This window comes from Phallusia mammillata, chromosome 6 (assembly GCF_965637545.1).
Source record: "Phallusia mammillata chromosome 6, kaPhaMamm4.hap1.1, whole genome shotgun sequence".
NCBI lineage: Eukaryota > Metazoa > Chordata > Ascidiacea > Phlebobranchia > Ascidiidae > Phallusia > Phallusia mammillata.
In genome coordinates, this window is record NC_137257.1 from 17,261,871 (window position 1) to 17,287,773 (window position 25,903).

At 36.5% G+C, this 25,903-nt stretch overlaps 1 protein-coding gene across 1 annotated transcript; it reads left to right on the forward strand.

Annotated features, from left to right (window-relative positions):
- Positions 1 to 47: 47 nt before the first annotated feature.
- On the forward strand, positions 48 to 25,872 carry LOC145233794 (bromodomain and WD repeat-containing protein 1-like). Its single transcript, XM_080098576.1, has 37 exons — positions 48 to 114; positions 183 to 249; positions 354 to 412; positions 493 to 522; positions 645 to 704; positions 1,430 to 1,679; positions 2,421 to 2,581; positions 3,378 to 3,518; positions 4,622 to 4,702; positions 5,078 to 5,170; positions 5,643 to 5,828; positions 6,844 to 6,981; positions 8,006 to 8,155; positions 8,484 to 8,618; positions 9,383 to 9,511; positions 9,892 to 10,117; positions 10,292 to 10,387; positions 11,008 to 11,206; positions 11,830 to 11,983; positions 12,366 to 12,504; positions 12,938 to 13,021; positions 13,414 to 13,506; positions 13,995 to 14,120; positions 14,182 to 14,270; positions 14,812 to 14,949; positions 15,448 to 15,539; positions 16,109 to 16,283; positions 16,944 to 17,102; positions 17,675 to 17,771; positions 17,885 to 18,046; positions 19,008 to 19,222; positions 20,436 to 20,558; positions 21,626 to 21,835; positions 22,452 to 22,604; positions 23,112 to 23,233; positions 23,807 to 24,291; positions 24,650 to 25,872. Exons 2-37 carry the CDS (start codon positions 210 to 212, stop codon positions 25,066 to 25,068), a joined length of 5,409 nt encoding a protein of 1,802 aa, XP_079954702.1. The 5' UTR covers positions 48 to 114; positions 183 to 209; the 3' UTR covers positions 25,069 to 25,872.
- Positions 25,873 to 25,903: the final 31 nt, after the last annotated feature.

Below are 25,903 nucleotides of genomic sequence, written 5' to 3' on the forward strand. Positions count from 1 at the left end.
CAAAGGCTGTAGTAATATTAAGTTATTTTTGCGCGTAAATGAGGAAAAACATTTGAAAAAGTAAAACACACCACCCTTGGCCTGTCTGGTACAGAGGCTTTGTAAAGATGAATGGTAAAGTGAATTCTGTTTGGCTCGACATGCGAAAGGTATAATCAAGCTCCCTTGTCTTCAATATTTAGATGTGAAACGGGCGTTTTAAGTTCAGAATGTCAGGTTTATCAGAAAGTGGATCAAAAGACGAGTTCGGTAGGTTTAGGCCTGTGTAACTTAGTTGGAAGTAGCTGATCTGTTGCTGTTAAGTTTGATTAAGTGATGAGGAAGAAAGATTACGTTTTCTTGTGTTCTTTCAGATGTTTACTGCCTCATTGAGCGTTATTTATCTCAGGGACCATTCCAACGCGTCGCAAAGGTATGTTAAACAGCATGCATATTATTTGGCTGATCAAAGTACATGTACAGTTTTGTAATGACTTTGGATCTTTTCTGCAGATCTTACGGGAAGAAATGGGATCCCTCAAGGTAGGAGGACTCTTCAGGAGCCGATACCGAAATGTTTTTGCTGAAACTTTCGTTTAATTTAGTTGCTTTTTTGTCATGTCAGGGTCACTTTTTGGTGCCTAAAATGTTTTCAAATTTTTCAGTTGATCCCAAAGAGACGAGATTGGAAAGGAGCTTTTCATGAGCAAAGTTACGATGATTTGGTAAGTTCGCGTAATTAATTTACCTCCTAATACCCTTCGGGCACGATGCGCCTAAACACATTTGTCTTGGGTTGTATGCAGCAAATGCAGCTAAAAATGTATTTTCGCAAAAAAATGTTGCAAATTGCTGCATTTTGTGGATGTTGGCGTTGATCCCTGGGTCGTTTTGTATCCAGGCGTAAAGGGAAGGCATTTCGCTTACAGCTATGCGAGTTCTCTGCTTTGCCTTTGTCGTGCCTTTTTCCCCTCGGCGAACGTTTGTCCAATCACGCTTGGCTCACGTGACATTATATAAACGCGTCATGATGCCGCGAGCGCTCATGCAAGACCGAGAGAAAAAGGCTTCTCTCGTCGCTTCAGTTCGGTGGAATAATGGCCGAAATCGTGCATGTTTTTTGTCTGATATCCTAAGTGCCTAGTTGGGTAATTGCAAATTCTGTTCAATATATTATAGTTTGTGTTTTATGTATGAAACATTTTTCAATTATATTTTATCGATAGAATTGCCACTAGCTGCCAATTCCGTGGTAGTACCGAATTTGTTTGTTGGAAAACAGCAAAAACAAAAATTATTCACTTTTTTGTAGTAATGGAGAATTTAAGTGTCCCTTTACCTAACAGACAATTTTTGGGTCAATGGGGGGACCCTTGTACCCCCTCGAAATGCCAAAAAAATCACCTTTTTGTTTGAGAAAAGCCATTCAAATATTACTTTTACATTTCAGCAAAGAAAACAAGTAAACGTCCAGAACGACCATTTGCTTCAGATCTGTTCCCGACTTGCACCTTTGCTGGAAAAACATGTGTCCCCTTCCCTATTTCACGACTCATCACTGCTTAACACTGGCAGAAGAAATTCCCTTTTGCGAACCGTCGAATCTGTTGCACACACAAAATGGAGTTTCAAGCATTTTGCTGCGTCAGCAAATGCTCGACCTGTGGTCCCGCCAAGCAATCTTCAAAATTGCAATCGAAGTAAGGCAATTTTCACTGTGAATTATAAGCCTTGTTTTTATGACCCATTTGTGGACAACACGATGTTTTTCATAGCGGTTATTGCACCTGATTAGTAAATTTCCATGAATTTAACATTTTGGTGTTTTTAATTTCAACCACTATAGTGCAATTTCCAAGCGTGTCTCGAATTTTAAAGCGAAACTAGTGTCTTAGTTTTGATCCTGTTGACGAAATATGCCTCACCCATGATAGTAAAACACGTTAATTTTTCGGACAATTTACGTGTTTTAGCATGCAAATGGTACCTGAATCAGATAATTTGAGCGTCAAATCCCCAAAGTACTAGCGCGAATCCCGATATAAGGCCTAAAACAAGGTAAAATTACCATGGACCAGTGTGTAAAGTTTGGCCTAAAAAAAGCATACCCAAAAAGCCCGACTCGAGTTACAACTCTTACCGGAATATTACAGTATCTCTATTAGTTTTTTTTTTACAAGATGCCATTATTTCAAACCCGATCCGAAACGGCCCGAATCGAACTCTGGCCCGAATATCACAATCTCTATAAAAATTTTGTACAAGCCCACATTAATCGAAGCGATTAAACGGTAAACAAAAAATAAACTTGCAATAGGGTGAAAATGAACGTTGGGACGGGAACTCGGCCGAATGGCCTGACGCGCCTGACCCATATACAGACATTAAAAACCTAAAAAAAATAGGGTGGAAATGAACAGATTTTTTAACGCTGTTTGCAGTTCATCCGTTAAGAGGACGCGAGCTAAGACAAACTTCTTCAAACAAGTTAATGGTTCCGGTCAGTTCGTACAGCGAGATGAAAATGTGTCTTCGATGTCTTGGTCATCTTTCCTCAATCTACTGTGTCTTGTTTGATCGAACTGGAACCAAAATTTTTACTGTAAGTAAACGAGATAAGATGGCTGGACTCTAATCTTGGGTTCGAATCCCACCGCCGCTAGGTTTTCTAAGACTGTTAATTCAATGGTCAAATTACCATGATAGTACTGGGATCATCTTAATAACCTTATAACTTCAAAAGGTTCCAAATAAGGCGGTTACTTTATACAGCAATGTATAATTACAGTTGAAAACAATCCCTAATATGAACCAACTAAGGTGAATATATTCTTACTGGAATCTGCCCTATACGGTCCATACAGACCACAGCATACTTCTCCGTAAATTATAGTATGCCAAGCCTCTTAAAGGCGTGATACCGAATCAAGTCGATCCAAGCATTCCCATATGGCAAGGCGAAGTCTAGAACAGTGGTCGGCAACCGCTGGTCCGCGAGGAGTTCGTTACCCGGCCGTATACTTTCAGGTTAAATGCTTTAAACCATTTTGCCCATGTATCCCGGAGATGATAAACTAATTAATGCGTTTTGATTGTTGAATATTTGTAGTTTTTGAAGGCCGGTCTGAGATTAAATTTCAGTTTCAAAAACGGTCCGCAGTACAAAAAAGGTTGCCGACCCCTGGTCTAAAAAACGTAGCCTGCAGTGGGATTCGAACCCACGACAGGAGTCTTTCTAAAGTAAACCAGTGTTGCTCACACTTTACTTGTATCGTGGTGCAAATATACAAAATGATGTGATTTTAAAATCATGTCATCATTGATTCTTCCAAGTTACTGTTACTATATATATAATCATTATTCGAGCACTAAGGTTAAAATGAAATGTTGTTTTTCAGGGTTCTGACGACTGCCTCATTAAATGCTGGTGTGTTTTTACGGGTCGGTTACTTTACACTTTTCGCGGTCACCAAGCTGAAATTTGCGACATGGACGTATCGTTCGACAACCGACTTATTGCAGCGGCAAGTTGTAACAAGGTAATTTACAGAACTCGACATATTACTATGTACACCCTTACCAAAATGTTTGTAGATAATCGCTATATAGGCCTTGTTTATTGAATTATTTGAGAAATTTTAGGCGGGACTTTTCCAGGTTTTTAAACTAAACATGTTGGCGAAATGAGATGCTTATGCAAAAAAAAAATGTTGAATGTAGCTGTTCCGTAACGCAAATGACCCAAACTCATTTTGTTTTTCAATTGACTCATGTTGTTGTAGCACATGCGTTTTAACGGGTGTCCTTCATGAAATAAACATATGTTGGTGTTGCTCGTTTAAATTGCATAACAATGCTAATTTGCATTGCAACAACTGCCGCGTTGTGTAGCAAACCACGAGACACTTGCGTTTATCATGGTTGTGGCATTAAATACCACAAACAAACAGTTAAAGCTAAAGTAACTCACAGTCATGTCTGTGGTTTTTCTGACAATTATGAATAAAAAACAGGACTGACATATGAGAGGTAACATGCCATCCTGCATTTAACAACTTAGATTGACACACCCGCACAATGACAATCAATTATATCGTACTTGCTTTATTCTTTGCTATAAAGCCACCGCCCCGCGTTGAAACGATTGTGTGGGCTGCATATAAGGAACACTATTAATTTCATGGAAATATCTTATTGCTGCGAACTAGAGTTGTACCGGGCCTCAAACATGGTTACAACCTGGATTAAAATCAAACCGATTTACCAAGCTACGACAAAATGGGGTCTAGTGTAAAATCCGACCCGAACCCGTTTTATTCAAACCGAAACCCGAACCCGGCCCAAACAGTCTGCCCGATTTACAGCTCTGGACGAAACAACCTGCTATAAGCTGTGAATACGAAACTTACGTTGGTTTACTAATCGCCGGACCGAAAAGAAAAAAAGTTTCGAAAAAGTTACCCCACATCGGTCGCAAGCAAATATGTTTTGGCGCTGTTTTGTAACTTAAATCGGTTTGGATGAAGCGATACAATTACAGCGTTTCGCGAAAAACTATGCTGTCTTATTCGAGTTGTACCCAATTTACACAAAAAAACGTTTTTTCCGTGGTTTAGTTGTAATGAAATCGTTTCTACTTTAGATTATTCGCGTGTGGAATTTGCAGACGGCGGTACCGATTGCGATTTTACACGGTCATTCTGCGACACTTACATCCTTGGAGGTTTGTATATTTTTTACCCTAAATATTTGATTTCGCATGACTGTGTTTTGACTTTTGACTTGAGCATTAACCGAAAGTGTTCGATGCGATCGGTTATCGGCAATTGTGACGTCACACGCACATGACGTAACAACCTCGTAGTCACGGTGTGTTTTATTCTTGTAAAGCGAAATGTTTCACAATATTGTTTTATTATATCTAGCGAATATTATGGCAAAACCGTGATTTGTGTAGTATGATTATGAGCTACACATTTGCGAATTAATATTACCTTACAAATAAACTTGCTCAAATGTTTTGCTTGATTATCTCAAACCCTTTAACAGATTTTGATAACATTAACAATAACTTAAACATTATTTTTATTTTTTACAGTTTAGTCCAGTGATACACGATGATATGAGATACCTTGTTTCTACTGGCCGAGATGGTAATGTCTGTTTCTGGCAGTGGAATGCTAAAACTCAAGTTAGTGAATTGTAACCTATGTACTAGGGATTGGCCAAAACTGCAAATATTGTGTTTGGTTGAACAACAAGCATTCACATGATGCATTGTGACATCAAAAACATAGTTTCATGTCTTTTCCAGGCCTGAATATGCAAATTTGATGCTGGGTCAGTTTGTGTAACTTCTTGGCCTAGCACTGAGCATAAATAAAAAATAAAAATAAAAAAAAGGTGACGCTCGGTACCGAGTACTCAGGTTCTGGCTTGGCTCGGCCCACTCTTTCGGACACTAGTTACGTATGTTAGCAGGGAGTGAATATGCAAATTTTATTTTGGTTCAGTTTGTGCAAGTTGAGCATCGATGCTCAGTACCAACTACTCTGGTTCTGGCTCTGCTCGACCCATTCCATCTATGTACCTTATATAAGAGCTCTTTTGCTATTTTATCAAGCAATGAAACTCAACCTTGTAAAGCTAACATATTTTTTTAGGAATTTTGTACACAACCGATCAAATTCCAGGAGCGGAATCGACCTGGTGTTTCGATGCTGTGTGCTTCATGGAGTGCAGGGGGGAGATTTGTGGCTGTTGGTGGATCTGACTGCAATGTTTACGTTTATTACATAGCGCCAGACCTTGATGTACCATGTCGAATTAATGAACTCTCTTCACATACTGTAAGTTTTGAACGGAAAACCAAAATTTTTTTTATGGTTGCTGTTCCTTAGCACATTTTATTGGTTTTGCATTGTAACAACAATAGCCAATTTGATGTACAGTAAACCTTGGTTAATCTAGACCTGTTTTAAACAAAAAACTTGATTGAATAACTGATGTCAATTAGTTTAAGTCTTATGACATTATAAATTATTTATATGTTGAGTTTTGTCCAAACTAAGCAAAGATCCAGATTAACCAAATCGCTTTATCTTAGATTTAATGTAGCAAGGTAAACAGTGGGGAGGGGGAGAATTAGTTTTGACATGCATTGGAGAAATAGAAACAATTTACTTTTGTCCATATTTTATTTGGAAAATCATGCCCTTTTATGTCAAAATTTTTTTTTGCAAAAAATTTGACATAAAAGACTTTATCCAACAGCTTTGTTATAAAACATGTGCTGTTAAACTTTAATCACCAAAAGGGTATAAATGTTTTTGTTTTTGCAACAGCTTAACGAGATTGCTTGGTGATGAAATAAAACACATAAAAACCAAGCAGTCGAAACGCTTGTCGTATAAGTTCAGGTTCGATTGGGGTTCAATTTCCATTGTTTCAAGGGGTTCGGGTTTGGTTCAGGTTTTTACAAGTTTATATTTCCGGATTCTGGTTTTGTTTTACTTTGGGCAATTTACCAGTTCGAACCGTTTTGCAGATTTTAAACCGGTTTAAATTCCCATGTGTTTAATTTTAAATCAACCCACACAGCCTTATAGAACCATAAAGGAATTTTTACTCTGATATGCGCAACACCTTATAATGTGTAAGCCATTTATGACAATCCCTATATGTGTTAACTTGTGTCCTTCAGTACTTTTCTGAATTTAACAACTCTTTTGGTTGCAATTACAAATTTAATACTATGTTTTGACTTTTTACTGGTTCGGGTTTAATACCAAATATAGGGTTCAATACCGGCCTTTTTTGATAACAATATGATGTAACAAATAAAAATGTGTTTCTTGTGTTCAGGATAAAGTTGACAGTATATGGTTTGCCCACAACAGTCTGCGATTCGCGAGCGGCTCGTGTGACGGTTCTGCTCGTATTTGGAAATTTGAGAAAAACGAATGGAAATCGTCATGTTTAAATGTTGCAAAGTCAGAAACGGTAAAAAAAATGTGTTGTTATATTGGATATATAATAAGTGATAAAAGGTTTTTTGTTTGATTTATTAAAATTGAAATTAAAATACTCACACATTGTTTCATACTACTTTTACCATTGTTAATGCACACAAGTTTTCAGCCCAAAAATGTGGTTACACTAACTGAGTGGTTCTCAACCTGTGGTACGGTACCACTATTGGCATGATGTAGCTTTTCCTGTGATTATATTTCTGTTAATTCAAGCCAAAATGAAAAAATGTAACCCAACCGACCCAACTAAACCAGGGGCGGGCAACTTCTCCAGTCAGCGGGCCTAAAATGAGAAAATGAAGTACTTGGCGGGCCGGATTCCTGAATCGATACATTAATCGCGTATTTATCCAGTGATTTAAAACGCATTTTTGACCACCTAAACCAAATACAATCAAGAATGTCACAATTACAATACAGTTTAAACTATCTAACTGATATAACATAAAATTATTCACCACAGCAAATTTAATGCATACACCACAGACTTAGATACTGCTGAAACACTATAACTAGGGTACACGTGTGGAAACAAAGGAAACAGTGAAAGCAGACCACAAGCAAGGTTGGCACTTATGTCGTAACAATGGACGTATGGTGCAACAACGGCTGGAAAGTATTTTTTTGCTATTGAGAAGCGTTACTGTCCATTACATTTACAACTATAATTTGACGTTGTAAGCAAGTAGTGGGGGATTGTGGCAGACTGTGGATGCGGGCCACATTATCATGTAAGACTGGAAACTGTCTGCGGGCCGCTTAAAATCCCGTCTCGGGCCGGATCCTAGGAGATTAGGAACCACTGCATGACCCTATCTGGTCAATGTCTTGTCACCAACTGCACCAATAGGACCTCATAGGTTAAAGCAGTGTGCACTATCTGCAGCTTACATAAGCCCCCTAAAAAATTGCTTTTCATAAACTTTAGCACTGGCGGTACTGCTATGATGAAAGGGCATTTTTACAAAATTTTACAATTTTTCTCCTAAACACAGAATGACGAATCTTCATCAACTGACAAAAACAAAATCAAAGTTGTGATGGTTGCTTGGGATTGCCACGACCAACATGTTATTACTTCTTTAACTGATTATACTATCAAAGTGTGGAAAGCTGATGATTACACACTGCAAACTGTTCTAAAGGTAGAAAAAAATATTTTACGGCATTATTAGACAATATAAACCAAAAATGACGTGTTTAAAAAGTATTGTATGGTTTATGGGAAGTAGGTTCTTGCTTCAATAAAATAGTTGATTTAAGTCCTAAATTGAATTTACTTTTCTCTCTATGGTCAGAAAAATAGTTTGGTTGCTTATTGTTTTTAACTAATCATTAACATTACTATACAAATGTATCTGATAACAGATAACAAATTTAGATGTTTTTTTGATCCACATTTGTGCAAATGTTGACAACCACTAATTTAAATATTCAAATTTTAACAATTTTACTCTAAAAATACACTTGCAGGGTCATTTGGATGATGCTTATTGTTTGGAAGGTCATCCAACAGATCCTAGAATCTTGCTCAGTGCTGGCCATGATGGAAATGTTTTCTTGTGGAATGTTACCACTGGGGAACATATCATGAAATTTTATAACATGGTAAAAAAAATCTGCACAAGATTTGAAGTTATTTAACAAACTGGGCCTCAATCTTTTTCTTCGGCAAACATAGCATAGGCCTAACCAGGGTTTTTTTTAAGGTTTGGTTTGGGTGACTGCTAAGTAGTTTTAAGAGACCGCAAGTGTTTCATTTAAATACCAAAAAATAGCCATATTTGCAAAAAAATAGCCATAAGTCCAAATTTTGGGAAACCGCTGGAGAAATTTGGGGGACCGTTTCGGTCCACCAAAACACCTTTAAAAAAAACACTAGGCCTAACCAGTGAAACTGAAAATTCTAAATATTAACTTTATTGAAATTTTATTTGATGCTTTTATTTTAAATATTATTATTTGACAATTAATACTAATAAAGCAAAAGTTACCAAATATGCTCAGTGGTTAGCGCAACTGCCTTGTGTTTGCAAGGTTGTGGTTCCTAGTCCTGTCTCTGTCACTTGTGTTTCCTAAAAAACTTAAGCAGCATTGCTCAACCTAGTGAAATCCGATCACTTGAACTAAATTGAAGTCCCCAACTTCCAGAAAGTCAAAAAAATAAAAAAAAAGATTCAACAGACTTGCAATTAAAACATAATGGTGTGAGTATAACACATTTAGGCATTGCCTGTCCTCCGAGGATAAAAATAAAACAAGCAAACAACAAAAATGCAGATAACTTCGTCACAAACAAAACTTAATTAAGTTTTGATTTTAATAAAAAAGAATCTAAAGCAAAGGCACAAAATATTTTTTCTATGTTTTAGCTTGAAGGTCAAGGCCACGGTGCAGTATTTGATGCAAAGTTTTCACCAACTGGAGATCATATTGTTTGTACAGATTCCCATGGACATTTGATTATATTCAGCTATGGAAACGGACTTGCCTACAAAAAAGTTTGTTTACTTTTACGATGTAACACATGCCAAAAGATGTCAAGAGACATTGACAAAAATTTTAAAATAAATAATGTGATTTTTCTAATATGTTGTCTAAAATCAAAAATGTTTTAATCATAATTACTACAAGTTTGCATTTGCCTGTCTAAGAATCAGCCCGTTTTTGCCTACAAAACCACATTGCTTTGTAATTCCTGAGTAAAGATTGGGACTTAGTTGAAATTAGGCAAAAAACAAAGAAACATATCTGTTATAAGGGCGAATGGTGTGTTTGGATAATTATAAAATAGATAAATTTGCAACAGTCATGTATACAGTTTTTCATAATTGGGCAAAACAAGATTTCCAACATATTTTTTTATAAAACTACAAAACAGGTGCCAGAAGAGCAGTTTTTTCACACTGATTATCGACCACTTATCCACGACTCCTTTGGTTCCGTGTTGGACGAACAAACCCAGCAAGCCCCACATCGAATGCCACCCCCGTTTTTAGTTGATGTTGATGGTAACCCACACCCAGCTGACCTGCAAAGATTGGTCCCAGGAAGAGAAAACTTGGCAAATGATACTTTGTTGCCAGTTGTCGCTGTTGCCGAAAACGGTGAGATATAGCAACTGAATAGAAAAATAAAATCACATTTTTTTATACTTATACAGCAAACCTTGGTTAATACGGACCCTTTGTTCCAAATAGTTTGTCCGGATTATATGAAATTCGTGGAAAATTTGGAAAATTTTTGAATTGTGGAAATTTATGGTCTTGTATTTTATTTAGGTTTGCAGGAAGTCTTGGGAGAAATGGAAGATGGAAATGTACAACCTGGGGAAATTGCAAACATAGCAGATCAACCAGAAAATCCTTTATCACCAAGTAAAGCATCTAATTTTAACTACATTCTAAGCTTGAACATTATTAAATTTTCAAATCAGATACAAATCTGAAGTGCTGAAATAAATCAGTAATTACAGCACACTTTTATATAAACCATAGCGCATTAGACCTATCAAACTCATAATACCAAATCAGGCCATAAAGCATCATTACACGTGGATAAGAAAATGATTTAGAATAACCAAATAAACGCATGTACATGTAATAATCTGCTAACACAATACCTCTTTTTCACCACACCAACCATACCCCTCATTAGCTGCAAAATTAATCATTGTTTTTTTTGCCCCACCTATTGAGTTTAGTTAAATTTGGGACTGCTGTGAGGTATAGTGTTAATAGCTCAAATACTTCCTTCATATTCCTAACAATTTTTCCACTCAAAATTGATTCTGCAAGAGATAAGAAATTAGCATGTTTTAATTAAAACTGAGAATATATGGTAAATTAAGTGTACTATGTATGCTTTTATTTGAGCATATTCAGTCACTTGCCGACTACAACTATGCAACAATCTGTAGTCAACCACTCAGAATACTGCACTAATTTAATCATCAACAAAAGTTGTTCAAGGCAATTAAACCAAACCTTGCTTTTAGATGCAAGACCTGAACAGATGCTACCACCATTGGCCTCCCCATCTCGAAATGCCCCAGTAGGTTTACGGAGAGAAGGAGAGGTAGCCGGTGTTCGTCAAATGCACAGCAATGCACCAAGGAGCCAAATGGCTTCAGCTGCAGATCTAATGGCATTAGGTCAGCGAATGCTGGCTACTGATGATTTATCTCATTATAACAGGTAATGATATGTTTTTTGTGTGTCAGACTATTGGATACTGTTCTGTTTTTGGCATGAAATTTTGGCAAGAGAGTTTTGTATTCACTGCATATGCTTGGCAAGATTACGGTTTGAGACCTCGGGTTCTACCTATTATCGACTGGACAGCCCCGATATTTTGCATATTACTGATTATATTCAGTATCAGCTTTTTTTAAAATTTTTGCCGTGGAAAAGATACAAAATTTAAGTCACCCCTTCGGTGATTGGCCTACTTAACTATTAATAATAATCGGTATCGGCCTTAAAAGACATATCAGTCCATCTCTATTAAGAACTGTGGTTTTTAAACTTTTTTGTGCTTGTGACTTTAAGCTGTCATGAAATTTTAGCGACACAGTTGTAAAAACATTGTGAAACATATTAAACGGCTTATTTACAAATAGGCTGAAACAATAAATGCTTTTAGAAATACTGTATCTTATACCCCAACCTTGTGCTATCGATCTCCAAGGAGGGAAATGTAGCCCTAAATGAACCCAAGAATTACATGATAACTGTTTTTTGGCTTTCACTAAATTTCAACATTTTCATTCAAAATGAGTTTAAAAAATATAGTTACTATGCGTAAACTGTATTTTTAGGGGAAATGATAAATTCTACAAAGCGCAGGGAGAACGCGAAATATTGCACTTCAAACGAGAAAAACAGTTCACTACAAAAGTTGCTATCCAGGAAACTGCTGCTCACATAAAAGTTTCGAAAAGTTCTACTCGAAGAAGAAAACAAACTGTTTTTGTAAGACTTTTTACCTGCTTTTAATTTGATATAAATTGGGTAAATGTCACACCTTTTTAACAACGTCAAAACTCAATGCAATTAACACAGGTCGGCCAGTGTCACATTATAGCATGTTGTTTGTTGTGTTTGCCCAAAAGCCAGACCTATTACCCCACAAACCCTTAAATGTGACAATGTTTAAGTTTTTCTGGACCAAGGTACAAATACGATTATTTAAACATTTCAATAGTTTTACAATGGCAGCCAAATGCTAACTCTTTTTAGGACAACTTTTAAAGAAATGAATAAATAAATATAAAACAATGCAGCTTGATTTCTGACCAATATAAAACAAGATCACAATATGAGTAAACATTTTATCAAAACACTAAAATTTCAGGTTTCTGAAGAGGAAGCAGAAAATGTTATTGATGATGAAAATGATGAAGAAGTTGATTCGAGTAGATTGAGACTGAATCGGTTTATCAACAAACAACGTCACAACTACGGAACTCGGTCTAACATGTTTCGAGAAAGTGGTAAGCAGTATCAGTTTTGTAGTTTTTATCTTAAGTCAAGTCTTGTTATACTTCACGGATTTATCCTGAAAGCTACAGTTCAATATGATTATCCGCAACTAAAATCGTTTGCAAGGAACGTATATGGCAGGCTGATTTTTGTATGGCTCAGTTTTTATTTTATCTCAGGTTTTGGGAACTCAAACTTAAAATTTATTTATAGCATTGAACTGAAGTCATAGTGTTGACTGGAAAAACAAAAGTGTAATTTGTGTCAATACAATTCAGTTTAGGATGTGGCTTGAAGAACGTTAACTTTTCTTGTACCTTTGCATAACAGGAGGAAAACTAAATTCTTTCGCCCAAATGAGATTGTCATGAAAACTAAGCAGCAAGCAACTTTATTTCATTTGAAAAGAACAAAATTTCATTTTTTCTTTATTATTTGTTGCAGAAAGTTTTTCAGATTTAAGTGATGAGGAAACACAAACTCGAAACAATCATCGCTTGAGCAGCGACCCCAGTAACAGTGAAAGCGGTATGTGTACAATTTTTGTGTGTGTAATGCTACTATTGTATGCTAAATTCAATGCACAGTGGATTTTTATTTTCTGGGTTGTATTATTTACTTCGTCTGTTTGGTATCAAAAATAATGAGTGTTTGTATAATTTTTGTTCATAATCCCCTGCAAATGTGTAATGGATATATAAATAAATCTGTTTCTAACTTGGCCAATCTGTTCTCAAAAACGTATGTATGATGACTATTCATTCAATTGAGATTTTTGTAGCCAAACTTGTTGCTTGTATTGAATCTGATACATGTATGCTTAGGCAATTATTAACTTGGCTTGGCTTCACCCCTATTGTTTAAATCAATCTTATGTCCTTAAGCAACTAAATGATGTTTTAATTTTTTATGGACTGTAGATGGTAGTTCCAGCTCTTCTGAAGACAACGACGATGATGAATGGTCATCTCCTCGTCATTCGCATGAAAATATTCCGACAAGAAACAGTTCAGGTAGGGTTTTTTTAATCCTTGTATTAGGTATTTTTAAATCAATGTTTGCATCAGTAAACTAGTAATTACAGTTCACAACTGTTATGAAGACTGTTGTCTACTAGTTTCACAAATTTTGTCGTAATTTTCCAGAGGAAAGATTGAAAATTTATGTTGCATAGTGAATACCAAAATACCAAGAATTTAGGAACGCAAGACACAGCTTGTATCCGCTTGTACATTATATTTTCACTGATGATGACAATTGTTTTTGTCAAAACGTCTGTTTAATAAAATGAATATGTTTTATTCTACATCGCTGGCAATTTGGTTTTTATTAATGTCCAAAAATAATATTACAAACTATCTAGTAAAGTATTTTTCCCAGGACCAGCCAAGCCGTCTCAAAATAGCAAACAAACTATATTTAAACCAGTTTTTTTATCTTGGGTCAGTTCAATATAAAGTTTTTGCATGAGCTAATTCTCACAAACATTTTTTACACCCAGAAAAAAGATCCTCCAGGACCCAGCGTAAATCACGAAGAAGAGAGAAGCGATTGTTGTCCACTATGTCTTGGAACACAAATCAATCAGATGGTCATATTAGTGATGCTCATTCAAATATTTCCAATGGTAAGTGGATTGCTGCACTTGTCATAGAAAAAACGCATAAAAAGTATTTATTATTGTGTAGAAAACTCAGAAGCATCTGAAATGGAACAAGCAAAGATTCACAAGATTGAATCTTCAACAATGTCAATGCGAACTAGTTACGGGGCACAGGTTTGCAAATATTTTATTTATCTGATTTTAGACCGCTGCTGAGTTAAGTTTGTTTCGCTTGGTGAAAAAAAACCATAGCAACACAACTGCTTTAAAACTATCACCAAGCCGGAAATAGCTGTGCAACAGTAAACATTATGGAGTGCAAAACAGGGAAGGGCACAATTGGTGGATAATGGCTGAACGCGCTGCAGCTACACCGTATTATAAAGCATTATGTGACTGGGGCTGACAAGAAAGTGAGGTTGGCGCATTGTGGGTAAACCCAACTGGGGGACATTGGTGGGACCAGTCAAGAGGGCCCTAAAAATTTGCCACCAGTGTTCAACAGTAAAAGAAACTTTCCAAAGAAACCTTGTCTGAAGGTTTTAAGCGCCGAAAGGAAGGACACATGTTGGTTTAAAAAAATTAATGCTCCCTGAATACGGGTTTATTTTTTACTTCTTGTGGTTGTTTTAAGTATTTTTGTCATTTATTCGGACTGTAATGATCTATCATAAGCCATTGCATTTTCATGCTTCAGTGTTGCACTTTTTCCCAGATGAAATCTCCATTTGCTATTATTCCTGGAATGTTGCCCCCAGAAGAGTACCTTCCACCTAAATGGATCCAACAAGAAGTTCCCCGTCCTTCACCTTACCTGCCCCAGATAGGGGACGAAGTAATGTACATTAGAGAGGTAAGAAAAAATGGGTTCTTGGTTTCAAATGGCTAAGTAGGATTTCATAGCTGGTTAAAAACAATTAACTCAAGTTAGCCAGATCAAGAATATGATTTTTAAGTAGTTCAAATTCTACTAAAGCAAGATTTACACCCAAGGTGTGAAAAAATAATTAATTAGTTAAAAAATATATATTTTTTGTTCGAAAAAAGTTTTTAATTAGGATTAAGTGAAAAACCCTTAGTTTTTAGTGGCTAAAAGTATGATTTCATAACTAGTAAAAACACCTAAAACAATTCTAGTGCCAGATAAAAGAATGCTTTTTTTGGTAAAAAGAGTTACTATAGAAAATTTTTACACTTTTACACAAATTTTACAAAAAATGATTAGCTGTTATTTAGGATTTAGGCAAAAAAAACCTTAAGATGATGTTTAAGAAGCAACTGTTTTAGGATTGGTCACATTATTGGCTGTCTTTAGTTGTGTAATTTCTCTAACACTTAGCACTTATTGCAGGGACACCAGCTGTATGTAAAAGTTGTGTCAGAAAAAAAGATTTGGAACATTGGGGATGTGGCTGATCTTTGCTACAACAACTTGCAATTAAGGTACGTAAAACTAATTCAACAAAATATTTGCTAAAGAGCTGGCATTATACAATTTTCGACGTTGACACCAGAAAGGATGGTAAATGAGGCTTCTAGTCTTTAACAGAAATAAAGTTGTTAGTGTAACCTACTTTGTTATACATAGTCATTCTGGCACTTTTCTGTTACAACAGTGGAGCAAGGCCAGTTTGTAGGTGGTGTAAGGATGCTGAATTATCATGATTATAAATTAATAGTTTAGGAAACACAAATTAGGGTGTGAAAACTGGTTGATGACGCCAAGGGGTACTGCTGATTTATGAACTCATCTGGAACTGCAAATGCATTCTTCACTTTCTACTGTAAAGATAAATAAAATGTACTTGTGCTTAAAAAAATGTTAATATAGCTACCATGTTAAAAAAACTGGCCTAAAAATACAGCTTTTAATAAAATTACCCTATGGGTCTATACCATAACCAATTTGTGGATATACTAGTGACTTTTAAGTGCAGTTAGTGGTATTAATTATTTCAGTTCAGTGACTTTTCTGTGGTCTCCCAGCTGTTCAATTTGCTTTTTTAATTCAGTTCTGTGGAACATTGTCGAGTGATTGATATTACTTTCGAAGTCGGACCTCCAACTCTATGCAAGCTAAACTTACTTCGATTAAGTGATGACGATCCTTTGGAGGAGGAAAAAACGTTTTCCTTTCGATTTCATGACATGCCTGATGTCATTGACTTTCTTGTCCTGAAACAGCAGGTAAAAGTTTATGCTTTTTAAAAATGTTTACCATGTCTCGAATTTGTCAGTGACTGTCCTTGGAGTACCTTGCGCTAGTGTTTTCGTTTATGCTGGTTTTATTTGCCCAGCCAGCGCTTTATGGACCCAACCAGGTTGTTTAGGTGGTTGCGCTCCCAAGGCAGATTAAACCCTTCAAACATCATGTAAATAACAGGATACTTGACTGGATAACTAATGTGTTTTTTCGTGACCTTCAGGAATGGGCTAAAACTGCAAATGTTCTGTGTTGGTCGAGCACCGAGCATCTCACGTTAACGCTCGGTGGATTGTGACGTCACAAACATTTCGAATTCCTCGCTAGTTTTGTAGCTTTTTAGCCCCTATGTCACCAGCAGTGTATTAAGCTGTACAGGCCCCAAAAGTACCCGTTTTTCACTGCCTAACGCATTTAAACACACAGTAATTTTTGTTCTTTGATACCCTTTCAATTACTAGTTTTGTGTGTTAACAGGGCATGAATATGCAAATTTAATGCTCGTGTCGATTTGTGAAACTATGACAGAACATACATCTGTTACAATACAGGCATTCATCACTTATCATAAGTACACTTTTATTAGTTGCTTTTTTGTACAAACAAAGAATAAACTAAACCTAATACGTTTTTTTGCTTTTTAGTATGAAAATAGCTTATTGCAAGGTTGGAAATCAGGGGATCGTTTTCGATCAATTATTGATGACGCTTGGTGGTATGGGACGATCCTCTCATCGGACGCAAGTGATTCGACACAGCCTGATAACATTTTTCAGTGTTTTGTTGTGGAGTGGGACTCTCAGGTATCATGTTGTATGCTTAGTATTAGTGATGCACCGTCACGTTGGCTGCAAAATATTAGAAGTTTAGTAAAGTTTACGCATTGTGAAAGTGGTTTTTGAGTGTCGTTAACCAGTTCATTTCTATCAGTAACACAAGATTCAGTTGAACACATAAAACAGCTGATTAGGCCGAAAGTTATACTCAACCTTTTGAGGCGGGTTTTGGTGCATTACTACTTTATTTACGTCTGCTTGGTGCCCAAACTGGTAAATATCAAATGCTGGAATGGTACCAAATTGGTCTGCATTGTATATCAATGTTAAGTTTTGTTCGCATGGTGTAAATTGTTAAGGTGTCGAAAAACGCATTGTACTCACAAGGTTGTGGGTTTTAATCCCATCTGCCCCACTTGTGTGTTTCCCTGAGAAAGAAACTTGACCAAAATTTCTACAACTACAAGGCACTAAATTAAAATCGCTAATTACATTTTAGTGAGAAAAATTAAAATGAACTGTTACATTATGTCTTCATTCAATATAATTGCACTTGTTCGGTTTTGTTTTGAATTTAACTTTGAAATGAACATTTATAGGAAACGGAACGAATGTCACCATGGGACTTGGAAACAATATCCGACTCAGAGTTATCTGTCAAAACACGAAATCAAGAAAAACAGCAACAGACATGTGGTACGTAATAAGTATACTCCAGTAGAAAAACATTTACCGTGAAAATTCCAAATTTGGAGGATTTTTCCTTTGTATCACAGCCTTTATCTTTATTTTGCTTTTTCTATACATAGGTCTGCCGATCGGTGTTGAAGAAATGAATGAGCTTTTTCGTGTTCGACAATTACCGAGCGCATGGTGGGACGAACCACGTGACCTTGATGACGACACAGTTGACGTTGTAGACAGGGAAACAAGTAGAATAGTGTGTGCAATTGAAACTCTCCTCAATTTTAGTAAGTGAACATTTTTTACAAGATTATTATGTTTTAAACATTTGAGGCTGTATATAATTACAAACTAAAGGAATTCAAAATCTGCTGCATTTCATTTTTTGTGTGTTTTCAAATTAGAAAAAGGAAAAAAAAAATAATTCCCCCTTTAAAAATTCAAAACATTTTTATTCCTACCGAATACACTACATAGAAGATGCTTAAGCATACAAAAAACACTTAAAATTTGACTTTTCTATGAACTTTACAGGTTGTATTTCCGGAGATTGAGTGTCTATTTACAAAACACATTTACAAATTAAAGTAAATTCCTCCCCTCATGTTTTAAAATTCTTCCCTTGGGCGTTCAACACCGCGTTCAACAATGCATTTTTGATTTTGTTTTGTTTCGAAGTTTTTCGGCAGTTACTCATGTGAAACAACATACAGTTAGTATTCTGTGTTTAAGTTAAAACATAAACAAATCACAAAATTAAAAAATGTAGTCAGGGTGTGGTGATAAAAACAGCGTTGTAAGTCGGGCCGGGCTTTTTGGGTCGGGTTAAGGCCCAAGTTTCAGACGTGTTTCGAGCCTGACATTTCCTAAATTTAGGCCTGGCTTTACAGTAGGCATCATTTTCACCAACTTTTCCGCTATTGTTTAGGAAAAAGTCTGGTTTGGACGCGAATTTCGGACTTGTACTTTCGGGTTAGGGCTGAGTTCGGAAACTAATTTCAGGCTTGCTTACAGCTCATGAAAAAAAAATTGTTCTGTTGTATTAGAGATAGTTTTTAGGCCGATGCAGATACTGGTTATCGATAGTTAAGTAGGCCGGTGACCGATATTTAAATCTGATGTTTACTTTTCTGTAAAAAGCCCAATTTTTTACGTTTTTTACGTTTTTAACGGCAAAAAAATGCAACGTTGTTTAGAAATAAACGTTTATTGTGCGACAAAGTAACAAAAAATACATTTTTTCTCCAGAGATGTTTTTCCAGTTTTCGGGGCCAGTGGATTTCAAAATCTACCCAACATACGTTCTTGCAGTGCCATATCCCATCGATCTCTCGCTCATATTACGAAGATTACAAAGCCGATTTTACAGAAGAAAAGCGTCACTTGTTTGGGACATTGAGTTGCTCTCCAAAAACGCTCTTGCCTTTAACAAATCTGATTCGAAAATTGTCAAAACAGCGCAGGTATGAAAAACAGTTTTTATGGAAAACATTCTAAGTCTGGAAATGTTATCTTTTATTATTTGATTCGTAACTATAACTTCAATTTTTTAGACGATAGTTGTTTTTTTCGCTTAAATTTTGAAAAGCTTTTTAGCATGCGAATTGTTTACATTTTGAAACACATATCCTTACAGCTCAATTGCCCATTTTTTGATAAAAAAGTGCGTTTTGTGTTACTAGTGTCTTATTGGCTCTTGTACAAAATGCGATCTATACTGTAATCGAAATTGTGTCGAAAAGAGACGAAAAATATCCTGCCAACTTTTGTTTTAAAACAATGAATTCCCTAAAAACATCATAATTAGTATCTTATGCAACCACAGACTTCGGATAAATGCTGTTTTGTAAGAAAAATTTTTTCTTAATATTAAAATCTGAAGGACTGGATGATGTGTTGAACTATAATTAATCAGTACAAATCCGTCTCTTGGGAAATTTCCGGAGATTATAAGTTTACATTAAGGTTGCGATGTGATTTGAATCCACGCGTCATATGGCAAAGCGCTAGCCGCAATTAATCTTCTGTTGTGGGTTCGAATCCCGGGATTTTTTTCGGCCTATGACTTGATTAAGGTTGATGCCAGCTTATATCATATACAGCAGGGGTGTGCAACCTTTGTTACTGTGGGGCCAAATACAATTGCCAAAATTAGATCGCGGGCCGCACCTGTGTATCAAACAAGGTGATTTTTGTTCGTTGCTTCTCTAATATGCTTAACTACAAGTAAATTCGCGTTTGATTCTAGCCACAAATTGCCAGGTCGCAGAAAAATAGCATCTGGCGCATTAATCTGCTCAAAAATATGTAATAGTTGGACTCATTTGCCAGTACATTTGAAATCCAAACGTCTCTGCGGGCCGCACAACCTTTAATAAAGGGCCGCATTTGGCCCGCGGGCCGCAGGTTGCACACCCCTGATATACAGTATTTTCTTTAATATGCCTGGCGTAATGTGATTTATATATAAGTGTGGCGTGATCGCTGGTCTTCATAGACGCTTCAGGGCTCACCCCAGTTATGAATTTAATTTCATATTGTTTGAAACATCGTAAATTAGTTGAATTTGTGCATTAAATTCGTGTTTTATTCTAGTTTAGGGAGGAACTGTTAAGTGGGAATTAATTAAAAAAGGTTTATAACCACTGATTTATCTCATCATTTTATATTTTGCAGTTTCTTGAAAATCGTCTCTTGTCGTTTATGGACGACATTGATTGCGACGACATTAATTTGTTGTTGAATGATGTTTCAATTGATGATTACCTCAATGCCACTCCAGATTCGGAACATTTTGTGGTGAGAACTTCTAATTCTGGAAACACTATTTTACTTTCAGATAAAAAGTTAAATCCTCTTAGTAAATGTTCGATTTCTTAAGTTTGATAATCAGGGTTGCCATCGGCATGGAGCCCAAAATAAGGACAACCAAAAAAATATTTTTTTTTACGAAATGAAACAAACGTTTTTGAACAAATCTTTGCATTTACATAAGGCATAACAGAGAAAAATTGTTTTGTAATTTGTCGAAAATAAGACAAAATAGGGACTCAAGCAAAAACAAGGACATTTCTTAGAAATAAGTACAATTAATTTTTTCCAAGACACTGGACTTTAAAACAAAGAGAAATCTTAGAAATAAGGACGATATGGAAACTCTGTTAATAGGATTAAATATATCGACAAAAACTTTACGAGGCGCCCTAAAAAAATATGCTCAAACGTTTTTCTTTCACCATACATAGTGATTGGACTATACCAGATTTTGAAGCGAGTACCGATACCGACTACTTAAATATAGTGTTGTACTTAGTTGTAGGCTATATCACTAGCTAATTTATGTGCCATGGCATGCGGACACACACACATGCAGAAGCACGTAGAAAAATGTGATTTCCCCACATTAGCGAAACAAATATACGTAACCTGCTGACAGAAGTTTTTTCCCGATTTTGTGCTGTCCGAAGTAAATTTAGACAAAAAGTTGCCCGTATTCTTATAGTGTAAACGGGCCTTCGGTATCGAACATTGGTATCGAAAACTATGGCAAAATATTTCGATAATGAGTACGAGTACCACTGAAATGAGAAATAAATGAGTACCACTGAAATCTGAAATAAATGAGTACCACTGAAATCGTTCGATACCAAGTACCGAGTCTTGTTCCAACACTAACCATAGATGCATGTCTTGGGGCCCGTTTATATGCTAGTCACAAGTAAAGTAAAAAGCTTTTACATATTAAAACACTGTTTATTGGACTGTAGGGATCAGACAAAAAAATATGTCTCCCTGCATTGAAGGAATTTGGCTCAAATACCTAAAACCTCTTTGCAACTCGACTCAAAATCCTATTTGACTCGCAGACAATTAAAAAGATTCCGAAGAAAATTCGCTACCCAAAACGCCGTAGTTCTCGAAGAAAAGTTTCAAAACAGGTCAAATCGAGTGATGAAAGTGAAGAGCTACCTGATGTGGATGACTGGAAACGCCAATGTACCGAGTTAATGTCACTTGTATGGGACACTGAGGATGCTACCCCGTTTAGAGAAGGTGTAGATGAGGACGAATACCCGGTATGTAGTTTTTGCAAGTTGTGACGTATTACATTACGTCATCATATCTAAACGTTTAATCATAAAACAACTAAATTTAGTTGTTTTACTTTGTTACCTAATTAGTGGTTCTCAACCTTTTTGGCAGACCACAATGTGATACGAGTAAAAAAGTCATAAAACAAAGAACTAAGACGTAAGTACGAACCCTATTGTCCCATACAGCGCGTTTAGTAAAAAGCAAATATTTTGTGTAAAATTTTGATTTAATTCTAAACACAAGCCATTTTTTTCTTCCAAAGAACGAACGGTTTTAAATTGGTTTGTTTTGAAGACTAAGCTTTTTTGTGGGTTAATGTTTTTGTGTAAATGGCTAAAAAATAAGCAAATTTGCTGAAATATAGTGTCAAACCTGAAAATTGCCTCCACACATAAACCCCTAGCAGTGCCTTATCGAGAGATTGCTCACTTAACTCATGAAATTCATTTTAGCTTATAGTTTAGTGTTTGAACATTTGTTAAAAACTCAGATCATAATTTTAATTGAGACTTAGCTTTTTGTTTGTCAATAATAATAAAAATCATTTGGACAAAACATTAGGTTGAAATTTTATTCAACTGCTTCTTTTTTATGCAGGATTATCATGAATATGTCGATGAGCCAATGGATTTAAAACAAATTCGAGAGAAACTAGCGTTTGGAAGTTACGATAGTCCGAAGGCAGTCAACGACGATATTTGTCTCATTTTTAAGAACTCGAAAATTTATAACACCAACAAAAAGTCCAAGGTTGGTGTTTTGTTAAATTGTTGTCATTGTTTTCGTTTTTTGTTGCTGTTGTTGTTGTTTTTTGCTCCTCTTCAATTTTATTCTTTGTTTACGCCTTTGCCTCTTTTAGAGACAGAATTGTACACTAAGTTTTGGTTAACAAACAAATTTCGAAAAAATTGATTTCAAGAACAATGTCCACATTAGTTTCGTTAGTGACCTGTTGGAAGTATGATAAAATTATACATGACCAAATAAGGTACTCTGCAATCAAATCCGGTTAATTGCATATAGATTTTTAAGCATTTCATGCAATTAACCAAAAATGCAATTACCCAAAGTTTTTCCATCACAAGTGATAGACTTGGGATGCTGCGTTTCCTTGCAATTAAACAGACTGTGCGCTTGCCCAGTATGCATTTAACCAGATTTGCATGTTCATGAATTTGCATTAACCAGATTTGCATTGTTCATGAAAATATATATGTGTAGAAGTATATAAATTTTGTTTTTGTTTTTCATGTTCAGATTTACAGTATGACTGTGAGGCTTCAGGCTCTTGTATTGGCAAGAATGGGTCCAATCATCAAAGAATGGCAAAACAGAAAAGATTTACATGCCAGCATTGTTGCACGTCGCTCAAATCGAAGGTGATTTGTTAAAAATATATAATTATTGAATAAAAATATTCTTTAAAACACCTAATCTACTAAGTTTGGTACTGAATAACAACGTCATTTTTCAAAGAGTTTTGGGTGAAGTACATAGGAGAGCATTACACAGAGTTGTGTGTCTTGCTTTTCTGCTTTGAGCCGGGTTCAGGCTTAAATTTGAATTAAACGGGCTTAATTCTGGACTGATTGGGGTCTTATTTTTTCTTTTGTCTGTTGTCTGTGCTGTTTTTGATACAAGATGTTACCAACATTCGGACAAAACAACTTGTCAGCATGAATTAAAGGCTATTTGGTATTTGTTGCGTCTTTAATGCTAACAATACTCTGTTAAAAGGACCGGGCCCAGGATTTTTTATTACTTATTTAGAAAAAAAACTGCGCTCTATGTCTCTGAGATAGTCATGCTATTTTGTCAAAAAGTAGGACTGCTTTGGTTGGTAACATGGAACAACATGCGATATAACGCATGTTTGGAGTCGCCTAAATTGTTTATTTAAGCCGTCCGGAATTTTGTTCATACATATATGGTAACCCTAAACTATCACCTAGACGCCGGTCTAGCAAGAAACAACGCACTCGCATCAAATCGGAAGAATCAAGCACTGAACGGAAAGTCCTACGAACAACCAGACGTCGTGTTATCATGGAATCACACACAGAAGGGGACGAGGACCAGCCTTGCTCGTCCAGGTCACTAGCAGCCCAACGTTTTGATTCACCAAAATACGACAGCGACTCTGACGACAGCTCGTGCGCATCAGAGCATGACAACACTCTGGTCACGAGGTCGTTCAGGAAACGCAGCCGCAAGAAAGCGATGATTGACGAAACCAGCGACGGTCCAGAAGTTTCCAGCAGCAAGAAAATCAAGCAGGAGTTTGTTTCGCCTGCTGGAAAGTCCTCAGCGAGCGTTGTGTCGCCCCAGTGCAATGGTGATTCCCCTAAGTCCCCGGAAGTACGAGGATACATGTATGACCCCGACTTTGATGACGACATCGACGCGTCACCGTCTCCGCTGAAACCGACCCGCCAAGGCAAGTTTGTATCCCAGTCTCACTGTTAATTTAAATCACTATGCTCTTTACGCCATCTATTGACAAGCATTTCGTTTGTGAGTTCTGGTATTAGTAGCTCTACCCACAAAATGTACATCAATCGCGCCCAATTAAGCAAAATATTTGTTCACGTCTATAACGGCGAAAAAAATCATAACGTAATATTGGCGTTGGCCTTCGATACATACTAGGTTCAGTTGCAAAGTAATACTTTCTGCGGCACTGATGTGAACTTTTTGGAATTTTTCAACCTTTTGGTTCAATTTTTGGCTTGTTTTGAACTTCAATACTTAACTTCAATACCGTCTAGACTCAATTACTTTGTTACTTTCGCCAGTAATGAAAGACGCGCCATTTGCAAGCCGCTCATCCGACGAAAGTTCGGAAGAAAACGAGGAATCCCATTTCCAGCCGCAAAGCAAATTTAAAAACCTACGCAAATCCAAACGGACTTCGAAGAAAATCAGCTTCCTCGAAAACAATTCATCGGGCGGTGACGACATGAGTGATGACGTCACCAGGCCAGTGACGTCAAAAAGCTCGAGGCTTCGTAGCCGGCGATCAACAAGACGAATTGCTTCAGTGTATAAGTCTACTCGGTCTAATGGACGTCGTTCAGCGAGTCAAATCCAGACTTACTCCGAGTTGAGTGAACACGACTCGGACGAGTTTAGTAGCGATCACGCGACGAGCGTATCGAGTCGTGGACGAATTCGACGCATGTCGGCTAAAGCTATGGAGAGTAGGGTTTGCTGATACAACGCAAAGAGTTGATTGTTTGTTTCGCTCGAATAACGCACCAAGGAAGAGGTTCTCAAACCAGGGTGAATTTACTCCTTAGCGGGAAATTTGATATCATTTGGGGTTAAATATGAGGATATGAATTGGGATAAATAAGTTTGTTTTATCTACATTTAAACTAAATTCATTTAAATTTACATTTGCACTGGCGAAATCACTGATAACACAGTTTTGTGGGAAGAGTTTGGTAAAAAAATAGGGGAATTTGAAACGAGGCAAAATGGGTCGAGAACCTCTGAACTAAACGGAAATAAGAAAGAAAATATTTTCTGAAAACTGGGGTTGCTGCCTAAAATCAATTTATTGAACAAAATGATGTAGCCTATATAACACATGAAAATCCTTCACATCGCAAATAAGCGTCAGTTCAGTATGTTTTCATTTTGGGACCCCTAAGATAATTTTGTGTCAAATTTTCTATTTTCTCCAAAAACAGCATATGCTTTTCGCTTGTTTATTTCACAAATTTCTTGCGTATCTCTAATCCCGAGTTACCCTTCTCAAATATGCAAACTCGCCATGTTAAGCTGTTATCACCGCTTTTCCTTTTTTATGATCAGCCAAAGTTTACGGGTTACCCTAACCGTGCCTCAAAAAAGTCATTTGAACTCGCAAAATCGGCGATCGTTCTTTTTCCTCTCAAAGAGCAACCGTTTTTACCTCACCCCGTGACGTCAGAGCTCGCAATGACGCCATCGCCGTGTGACGCGCCCTTCGTAATAGTGGCGATTTATTTTTGTAATAAAATTGACACAGAAATTGAAGAAAGGCATTTGAGGCAGAATTGAAT

Excerpts from the sequence above, each read along its gene's own strand:
- LOC145233794 (XM_080098576.1), top strand. The coding sequence starts at position 210 with ATGTCAGGTTTATCAGAAAGTGGATCAAAAGACGAGTTCG. Across the intron at positions 3,519-4,621 it reads CAGCGGCAAGTTGTAACAAG|ATTATTCGCGTGTGGAATTT; the intron begins GTAATTTACAGA and ends TTTCTACTTTAG. Across the intron at positions 21,836-22,451 it reads TAGATGAGGACGAATACCCG|GATTATCATGAATATGTCGA; the intron begins GTATGTAGTTTT and ends TTTTTTATGCAG.